This window comes from Biomphalaria glabrata, chromosome 14, assembly GCF_947242115.1.
Source record: "Biomphalaria glabrata chromosome 14, xgBioGlab47.1, whole genome shotgun sequence".
Classification (NCBI taxonomy): Eukaryota; Metazoa; Mollusca; class Gastropoda; family Planorbidae; genus Biomphalaria; species Biomphalaria glabrata.
The window spans coordinates 9,551,134-9,561,764 of NC_074724.1; the positions used below are offsets into that span (position 1 = coordinate 9,551,134).

General features: G+C 33.0%; 1 protein-coding gene across 8 annotated transcripts; it reads right to left on the reverse strand.

Annotated features, from left to right (window-relative positions):
* Positions 1–50: 50 nt before the first annotated feature.
* On the reverse strand, positions 51–7,751 carry LOC106055240 (uncharacterized). Of its 8 annotated transcripts, none has more exons than XM_056010251.1 (10): positions 7,647–7,751; positions 7,202–7,338; positions 6,611–6,792; positions 6,065–6,266; positions 4,004–4,270; positions 3,654–3,816; positions 2,565–2,609; positions 2,237–2,263; positions 1,124–1,953; positions 51–1,091 (listed from the first exon to the last, which is right to left on the reverse strand). In XM_056010251.1, the coding sequence occupies exons 2-9, from the start codon at positions 7,269–7,271 to the stop codon at positions 1,929–1,931; spliced, it is 981 nt and encodes a 326-aa protein (XP_055866226.1). In that variant the 5' UTR covers positions 7,272–7,338; positions 7,647–7,751; the 3' UTR covers positions 51–1,091; positions 1,124–1,928. The 8 variants fall into 8 exon arrangements, with proteins under 8 accessions (XP_055866226.1, XP_055866229.1, XP_055866231.1 ...); XM_056010254.1 differs by having other exon boundaries at positions 7,529–7,649; XM_056010256.1 differs by lacking the exon at positions 7,647–7,751 and adding an exon at positions 7,497–7,640 and having other exon boundaries at positions 51–1,032; positions 1,229–1,953.
* Positions 7,752–10,631: the final 2,880 nt, after the last annotated feature.

A 10,631-nucleotide genomic window follows, 5' to 3' on the forward strand; every position in this document is an offset into this window, starting at 1 on the left:
CAAGCAATGTAATTTGAAGTCACCATAATGACAATGAATACGAAATGACATTGAATTTTTATATTGTATTTATTTCAATGTAATCATATCACACAATTTAACTGTATTAATAAATATAATATTTGAAAATATAAATTAAACATATATTTGTTTTGTTTCTCATAGTTTACATGTTTCTTAAGAATTAAGAACTATTATATCCGTACTATTCATAACCCAAACCTGTTGTATGACGGTGAGGGAAGAAGCCTTTTCAGGGTTCGAACCCATGACCTTGAAGATGAGATTCTATGGCGTATCTCAGACTAGCCGGCATCTATCCAGTAAACGTTCCCACGATGAATTAAACATTATGATTTAAAAAGTATTAAAACAGGACAAATAAGAGGCATAGTGTCACTTTGTGATCTAAAGAGGCGGAAATGTTAATGTTTAAAATATAAAATGTTTTTTTGTCTTTTTAGGTGCATATTTATGACAAATCATTAGAACTATATGCATCACTGTATACTTTAAAACATATATATGTATATGTGATATCCAAAATAAGACATTTGTGTAAGTTAAGACCATTAATAATGTGGAATTTAGTTTAGACTATCTATTCTCTTTTACAAAATTATCTCAAGTGAAGAACTCATAACTTAAATAGTCAGCACTAACTAGAAACATAAATTGTAATTTACTATTTTGTTGTATATCTTTGTTTGCATAGGTTTTCAAAGATTGCTATAGCCAAGTGTTTAATTGCAGATAAGCTCCCTTTGTCTATTAAAAAAAATGCATGCCTTCCTAAAGACTTAATAATCAGGATAAATGCTTGGCGGATTGTGTGCTTAAATGTTAAAACTGGCCAAACTACCAGTACTGGCATCTGGTTGGTGAGAACTTCAGCTTCCGAAGCCTAGACGTGGCGTCTCGGTGGAAACGTCTAGTAGAACTAGATACACGAATAACTGTAGCGAACCAGGTTACTATGGTGTTACCTTGGGTACTCGTCTGCTGAGCGCTAAGTACATGGTACTGCCCAACCTAAAAATGGCAACCTAAAAATGGACAACCTAAAAATGGACAACCTAAAAATGGACAACCTAAAAATGGACAAACTGGAAAAAAGGACAACCTAAAAATGGACAACCTAAAAATGGACAACCTAAAAATGGACAACCTAAAAATGGACAAACTAAAAATGGACAACCTAAAAATGGACAAACTAAAAATGGACAACCTAAAAATGGACAACCTAAAAATGGAAAACCTAAAAATGGACAAACTAAAAATGGACAAACTAAAAATGGATAACCTAAAAATGGACAACCTAAAAATGGACAACCTAAAAATGGACAGAACATGGGATGAAGAGCTCACGTATGGCCGTTGGATGAAATCCTTTCTGACAGTCATTTGTGATAATGATGCCACCGATTTGATTTTGGACTTCAATCAAATATGGGTGAAATGGTGTACTTGCACATTTAAAGAGGACAGCCCCTAACATTATGGATCACGTCAGTTTAATAAAACAGTTCCTATTATATTAGATAAAATTTCTAATTTCAATCTTCCATTGTTCAGCCGTGCTAGGGTTTCTGGCGTTTACTAAGACTTTGCCTCCAACAGTTCAAGCAAAGATATTTCCATAAATCTCCTGTAGATCACATTAGATAGTTCAATAAAAGGACAATAAAGAATGTGCGGCTGGTGGTCCCTTTATTTATTTTGGGGTGTGTCTGCCTTTATAAATATGTTCTGATACTCTTGCAAAGTATGGATATTGGTGTTTATGTTATCCATAAACTTACGTACGGTAAAAAAAAATGAGACAAACACAATAATAGAACACACATTAAATATTCCTCACTATATCAAACAATTTCCCTTTAAGTATATCTGTAACACAAATGAAATTTTTTGTTTTAATTAGAAATTTACTGTTTCTTGCCTCTTCGCTTACTGCAATTAAAAATAAAAAAAAAATTAGGAAACATTGTTTTAGCTGAATATGCTATAGTTACTTTAATTATAAAATATAAAATGCATATCAGTAAGATGACAACTACTAAAACAATTGTATTTGTCTATCATGATGCAAATCAACTATTGCCTATCAAAACTAATTCATGACCCCCTAAAATTTTTAATGCATTCATTATAGTATCGTTGATAGAATCGCAGCTAGTTTAAGAGCTATGAAAATAAAGTGGTTTATAACTACTGCCCGTGAATCATGTCTTACCTTGCTTTCGTACTACTCATGCTTGCACTGAAGAAATAATTAATTAAAAAAATGCAAAATTACATGATAAAAGCTAATATAAGAAGTAAAAAGGAAAACAAAAATAGAAATGGTTACAATTTTCTTCTCTAGGGTCAATCTCGCAAACTTTAATTACAGTATACTATGTGAATTTAGTTTTTTTTATGGGTGTTAACTTTGCAAGGAGAGAATAGGGTAACATGTATATCATTGCTTAAATCGATATTTAACTTTATAATAATTGTCAATATCTTCAGTGTGTAATGGGGATACAACGATTTTATTTCTAATTATTTATTTGACTTACCTTTCCAGCTGAATTTTTACTTCGTTGTCTTTGTCTTTTGGAGATCTAAATACAAGTTTACAAATCAATAAATTCAAACTAAAAATACACAGAAAGACATGACGATGACACATGGAAACACGGATTGTACTATATTAACATACATTTCTACATATTTTTGTATGTTTACATTTTTCGTATATTCCTCCCTATTACATATTAGTCCAAAGCTACCATAAGACAGAAGTGGGACGGATTCGAGAAGTAAAAATAGAATACCACAGGACATGGCAGCCGTACAAAAAATACATATTTTGTAATCATAAAAAAACACATATTAATTTATAGAAAACAGAGGAAATGATATACATTCAGGACACAGATACACAGAAGAGAGAAAGAGAAAGAGAGAGAGAAAGAGATTGTGAGAGATTCCTATATTAATTTTATTCCCTCATACATTTCAAACAAAATCTGTATTTTTTAACGACTAAAGTAAGGAGAAAAAACTGTTATTTGTTTTTGTGTCGATGGTCTGTCAGTCTGCTATATTTCTATCAAAAAACAAGTGAAGCTATTAAAAAGAGTTGTCCTCCTTTTGTCTCCAATATAACTCATACATTTCAATTTCAATAATAGTTCAGTTTCTTTGAAGTGAAAAATAAATCCAAATAATTCTTAATTTTTTTTTAGACAACCAAAACAAGTTCGTGGCTTGAATATTCCTTGTACATCGTCGGACTTGGTCGGACCTGGTTTTACTCTTTTGTATAATTATTTTATAGAGCCCTTTTGATATTTTTTTTAGGCGAAGGTTTATCTGAATGAAGATGACTAATCTACGTTTAGGCTCTTAACAAATATAACTAATTTCAAATTCCAACCCCCCTTGATAGATGACCAACAGTTTTAAGCATCTTAAAGCAGACTATTTCATTGAAGCACATAATGTAAAAAAAAAAATGTCATGGTAGTATCTTTGACTAAAATGCTTAAAAATAATAACTAAAATGTAATGAAATAACCGTAAATAACAGAATAATATCATTACTTAGAAAATTAAGTTTTTTAATTTTTTTTTTAATTACGAGACATAAAAATTGTGCCTACCTTTTAGCGGTAGGTGATACATTGATGTCATTATGTTTTTTGGACTTTCTTATCGAACGGTACACATATATCAAAATTGAAACTAATAGAATTAGTGCTATAACTAAGACGACAATGATTACAATGGTGAACGTACTGCCTTCTGCTGCAGGTGATTGCAAAACTGTAATATACACACATATATGGCATGTTAATCATGCTTTCTATAATACAGCACAAAAATGTATCTAACGCTAAGAAGTCAAAAATGTTTAATGAGATGGAATTTCGGTAAAATATGTTATGCATATCTAAAACTACATCATTTTAAAAAAAGTACTTTAAAATAAATCTTTGTTACTTTTAATTACCTATATTGATAAGCACGTCGAAGTGATTAGAATAGTGCTCAGAACCACATACAAAGAAACCGAGTCTGTAGTTCATTGTTTGGGCTGTTGTATGTGTATAGCATTTAGATCTAGTTTCATGAACGTGACCCTCAGCAAATACAACAACATTACATGGGTATCGCAGAGGGGGGCAGCAAAGTGTAAAACTGTTAGATTCCAAAGTCACTGTTTTGTTAGTAGATGTGAGTTTTAATCCGTCGATTGTCAGATGTACTGAAGACAAATCTGAAACATTACACAATTACTGAACATAAATTTCGATTTCATCTAGTAATGTTTTACTTTCAGACCAGTCTATATGACATATGATGTAAAGGTCATTTGTCTCTTTGTCTCACGGTTATAACGAGAGTGTAATGTGGCCATCACAACGACCAACCGCCTTTACTTTTCAACATCTAATGTAAGGTACTTATTAGAGTTGGGTGAACTCAGACGCTCCAAAAAAGATATACAAATTAATTGCATTGTTTCTTAAGTGTATCCTTGAATCTTTTTCTGTCATAAGCGTAGCCGAAACCGAACCTCCCCCCTCTAGAAATGGGGAATTTTGTGACTTTTTTTGCTTTAAATCTTTTTCCCAGCTGTGCAAGGGAGTTTTGAGGTTAAATCTCATCTTCAATAAAAATAAAAGTGAAAATAAATAAATAAAAATAAAATAAAAGCAAACTTTATCGAATTCTATGAAAGTGGCCAAAAGGAGCTGTATAGTTTAGCCCCCCCCCCCCTTTCCAAAGGGTTTTGAGTTTTGAAACCCCTTCTGAGGGTTTTCAATTTAAGGTTAAAAACTTCTCTTTAGTATAAAACTAAAACAAACGGCATTCACCAAATTCCATGAGTTCGGCCAAGTGGTATTAAAATAACTATCCCTTCCATGAGTTCGGCCAAGTGGTACTAAGTTTAACTATCCCTTCCATGAGTTCGGCCAAGTGGTACTAAGTTTAACTATCCCTTCCATGAGTTCGGCCAAGTGGTACTAAGTTTAACTATCTCTTCCATGAGTTCGGCCAAGTGGTACTAAGTTTAACTATCCCTTCCATGAGTTCGGCCAAGTGGTACTAAGTTTAACTATCCCTTCCATGAGTTCGACCAAGTGATACTAAGTTTAACTATCCCTTCCATGAGTTCGGCCAAGTGATACTAAGTTTAACTATCCCTTCCATGAGTTCGGCCAAGTGGTACTAAGTTTAACTATTCCTTACATGAGTTCAGCCAAGTGGTACTAAGTTTAACTATCCCTTCCATGAGTTCGGCCAAGTGGTACTAAGTTTAACTATCCCTTCCATGAGTTCGGCCAAGTGGTACTAAGTTTAACTATCCCTTCCATGAGTTCGGCCAAGTGGTACTAAGTTTAACTATCCTTCCATGAGTTCGGCCAAGTGGTACTAAGTTTACCTATCCCTTTCATGAGTACAGCCAAAAGGGGTTAGCGTTTAACTGCTCTTCCCAGTAAAAAACTAAAGCAAAAACAATAGTTACTGCTTTCTACATGTCGCTGGACTCCATAAGTAAAGCGTAGATTTGATACCTTACCAACATTTTTTTTAAACAAGAGTAGGAAGATAATGCACTGTAAAAACCTGACAATATGCATTATTTAGTTTCAAATACCGGAAAAATGCTTGGCCAGACCCCGCTGGAAGAACTCATAGTGTTCCCCCAGAACCCTGGCTGGCAAGGGAAGGGTGTCCACTGTCGTTCCACAAACACCAGAGATAGCATACTTGGGTTACCAAACAAAAGATCTAAAGAATGAAATGATGGATTGATTAAAGATTAATTATGGGGGAAAGAGGAAAAAAATAATCCCCATTCCACCCCCTCCAAAAAAAAAAACAAAAAAAACCCCTAAAAAATCCTGCCATGGCCATGTATTCTGTATACATAATGGGAAACAAAAAAAAAAAACTTAGCCAAAATGTAGTTACAAAATGAAGCTAAGAAAAAGGATGATTATACAAATCATTTCACAAATGTGATATTATGTTTATAAAAATAAATAAAAAGGTTATTACTTACTAAATAGCTTGGGAAGCACCACATCCTTACTGTAAATATCTCTTTTGTCTAGCTGCAATTTCAGCTTTATTTTAGCTTGATCATAACGCCGAGAGTTGATCGTTGTGTTGAGAACTACGTCATAAACGTTTGGCTGGTTCTTTTTAGGAGTGCAGTAGAAATTAGTTCTAAATAAGCATTTGCTGAGAAAAACGTAATCTATCTGAAAGCGAAAAAATAAATGTGTAACCTGGTATTTCATTGTAATGCTTTCTAAGAACATACATAAACGAATCACTGACCATAATGTTGATTTAGAAAATAGGGTCTCACATCTTTAATTGCATTTTAGGAATAATGATATTTTAGCTATTGTCCAGTTTTTATATATTGGAGTTTAGTACTATTTTATTACTGTATTTAAACACTCAAATCATTACCAAAGAAAAATAAATTCTTCACTTTAAGAAGTATTTCATAAGAAGGATTTTACAATCAGACTTACAGAATAATGTCAAGTATTGTCAAGTGCTTATTAATTTGTGAAACAATTTAAACAGCTTTTACCTCTACAAATTCCTTTTCTTGTAGACTTTTTCTCATGATTGCAATATTAGCATTCTCACTTTCAAGTACAGAAACTTCACCGTTCATGACCAATGTATCATTCAGAGTCAAGAAGTCTTTGCATTCTTCTACGAGATCCTTACGATCATAATCGTTTAAGACAGCCTCGTTTTGCAAAACCCCTGGAATATGTGGAAGTGCATATTACACCTTTTTGTCTCTAACTAAAACATATCTATTACACAGTACAGTGGTGTGTGTTAAGCAATAGAGACAGTCAAATGTTAAGCGGAATTTTTTAAAACTTGATACTAGGCCTCTGGCCTCTCTTGCGATGGGATAACACATTGAATCAGCTTATGGTACCGTGACCCATGACAAAACGGGTGTGATTAAATGATAAACTTGTTGACATGAGGATTTAGACTGAGGTATCAATAAAAAACCAACCCTTCATCCTGGCCACGGGATAGACTCCTTCTCCGGATCAAAAGTTCATAAAAAAGATTTATCTCAAATCTTTTTGGACATTTCGAAGATAAACGGTTATGTAAAAAGAAATTAGAAATAATGTTTATCACATAATCATACCATTAGTCCAGATTGCGAAAATTCGTAGTTCGAGCAATAAAATAGCTGTTATAGCTAACACTTGCGTCATTATGACAATTGTAGGTCAGATCTCAGTCTCAGCATCAGCATAAAACGAAACACTTACTTACATACAACTAGAAAGAAAATGGAAAATTTAAATAATTAAGAATGCATTTAAAACTTTAAAAACAGCCCTTATCTGTGATAATACTGAAAAAACAAAAACGTAAATTATTGTGATGGCTCATAATTGAGATATGGACTTTAAAAAGTAAGATTAAAAGAAACATACAAATAAGTGCTACTATAAACATTGTCAAATACATATGTATTTCTATATTTAAAGTTTTTAACATAACAACACATTCTTTCAATCAGATTCAATGATTTAAAAAAAAAATCATCTTTCTAATTCCATAAAAATGTATAACACGCCACTGACAAGTATAGTGTGTCGTTAACAACATTCCTGACTAAAACATTCGATCATTTCGGAAAATTCCAATATTGTTTTAGGAACCGCCTCTTTTTAGCGGCCCCCGTATGGGGAAAAGCCGATATTAGGTTTCCGTAAAATGTCCGTCAGTCCGTCTAAACGTCAGTCACACTCGAACCTAATAAAAAATTAGAAGAGAATTAAAAAAAAAAAAAAAAAAATTTCATCATGCATATTGTTTTGTAAATTTAGTTTATAAAATTAATTATGCAAGCGATTTTTCTATAAAATACACCAATTCTAAAACAATACATAAATGTAAGTGAGATAATATCAATTATATGTTAACAATTAATGTTCAATGAAAGTAGATAACAGTACCATTTATTTACGTATAAAATGAGCAAGAGATGTTCATAAAACTCTTATATATATTTTATGGTACACTAGCAAATAAAATGAAAACACGACATATATGTTTGTTTATAAACGCTAATAATGCACTTTGTATGTAAATGTCACGCACATTTGTTCGAATCGACATTTTATGCAGCGATTTTCGTGAAGTAGCGCGACGGCCGCATCCACATTGTACTAAATCAGTCCCTCAAAAAGTCTTACATATCAGATTTTATTAAGTCTTTTCTGTCAGTCTTTCTGTCATGCAAAAAAAAAATATCATATAAGGCTACTGAAAATCGTAAAGCTGTTCATGATTTTTTTGAAAACAGTAAATTAATACTAATAATGCTTTGGTATAACTCTTTTACCTTACAACATTTAAATTTCTGACCTAAACTTAAATTTTCTTGCCAACGCACAAAAGAATATTTATTGTTCAGGATTTTGTTTTGAAAAACGAATTAATGCTAGGTAAGGGATTCTTGTCAAAATGTAATTAACAAAGAAAGATTGAAGCATTCGTTTATATTCTGCTATAAGAACTCGTTCGCCAATGTATAATTTACTTGTCATTTTTCTCGTGTATAAAAGACATTTTGAGCAGCCCCCCACCCCCATAAAAAGGAAAAAAGCGTTTTTTAGATTTGTGTGTTTTTTGTGTCAGTCTGCCCTATATTTATTATTTTCCTTTCAAAAAATCCATAACCCAAAACATAAAAATAGTAATGTCCCTAGAAAAGCTTATCTAAAATGTGCCCAAAGCTGTGTAAACAAAATGAATTCTGCGCAAAGAACACCGAATGACTTACATCTGCTCTGAAGACTTATCGTAGCTTAAGACTAACATCAAGCTAAGAATACTTTGTCTACATCGGACAGACGTCGCAGTATTTCTATATATCTAGATCAGCGGTTCTCAACCTTTTATGCTCGGCGACCCCTTTTTACAATCCACCACATTGCCGCGATCCCCCCCCCCCACACACACATACAGCAATAGAAGAGTAGACAATTTTCGATGGTCTTAGGCGACCCCTGGCAAATCGTCATTCGACCTTCAAGGGGGTCGCGACCCACAGGTTGAGCACCCCTGATCTAGATGATCACGTGTTTTTTTGCAATTTCGGCCACACAATTTCTAAAAGTGTGGATAAATTAATGCTTTTATCAAATTTCCATTCCCTTGTGGCTGTCAATATATTTTTCTAATGCTACTCAATCCAGTAATGTCCAACGTATTCGTTCTGTGCCATTTTAAATGACTCAGGGGCTACATCAAGAAAAAACATTTTTAAAAATTACTATAAAAAAACTTTATTAGAAACCCTTGGAACTTGTACTTACACTTACTGGGATGTAGGAAGTTTATGCGAAACTAAATTGTAGAATACCATGACACTAAACCTCGATGTTTGTCTGTGAGGCGATTACGCCACATTGGTTTCGACTCTTTCCACATTCTAAACGAAGAGTTGAAATTTCGTTTAGAAGGCGCTTATGTCTGCACATATTTGCGAAATCAACTTCTTTTCTTGTAGTTTGGTGTTAAGTTCATGTAGATATGATGTCCGTAAAAAAAAAAAAAAAACTTTTTTATTTCTACGTCTTAAATATATTAAAATGTATGTCTCAAAAACAAAAAAAGAATATTTCCTAGACTTAATCAACGACAAGAACGTCTTCATATTAGGAATGTACTTGTGCTAGGAAATCTCTGAAAGCTGTGTTTTTTTTCAATGCTTTTCATTTGATTCTGTGCAGAACGCAAGCATCGTCACGTCCAGATGTAGCACTTTACCGTCTGATTGTACAACTTGTCTAATACCCCTTGCTGCCAGTCCGCTGTGACATCCAACCATACTGGCGTATCAATAGTCACCCTAGACATTTCACCCGAAGAAAAAAAAAAGATCCTACAAGATTTCGTTAAACAGTTCTACACTGTTCTACACAATATTCGTGTAAATCCTAATTTCTTAGCATTACTTAGCAATCTTCTCTTCGTACTCAACCGCCATATTTGTTTACGTCTCTGATTTCATGATGATGTTATAAGATACTTTCTTAACGAACAGCCACAAACAGCTGTCTATATAAAACCTATTGGATTGTTTGAAAGTTCCACAAAAAAAAAATAATGATCTGTCTATTTATGCTAATGGTTTCTTCAATCATAGTCTACTTTCATTTATCCAGTGATCCCATTTTATTAACGCGCCTATATTTAAATGTTATGGTACCATTCGCGTTGATACTAAAAAAAAAAGACGCTAAATGATGTTCTGTGTTGCACACACGAGATCTAAATTAGAGCAGCAGCGAAATTTCCAAGAATTAAATAAAAATAACTGTCGATTTATGTCGCCTAAAAATTAACCCCCTTTTTTTTCTTACAAGACAAAACATGATATGATTATTAGAATATCATAAAATGATATTCATGGAAGAAAGAATGGGAACCATGATGTAGGGAAAAATACAATTTTTAACCTTTTTGAAGTGATTTTTTTACATTTTGTGACAATGTTTCGGAGGGCTGGATAGAAATTCGTCATTTGTACTTCCGGTAATTTTAAACTAGAGTTCACA

Excerpts from the sequence above, each read along its gene's own strand:
- LOC106055240 (XM_056010251.1), bottom strand. The coding sequence starts at position 7,271 with ATGACGCAAGTGTTAGCTATAACAGCTATTTTATTGCTCGAACTACGA. Across the intron at positions 4,271-6,064 it reads GGTGCTTCCCAAGCTATTTA|ATTTGTCTTCAGTACATCTG; the intron begins GTAAGTAATAAC and ends GTAATGTTTCAG. Across the intron at positions 1,954-2,236 it reads ATGAGTAGTACGAAAGCAAG|TAAGCGAAGAGGCAAGAAAC; the intron begins GTAAGACATGAT and ends TTTTAATTGCAG.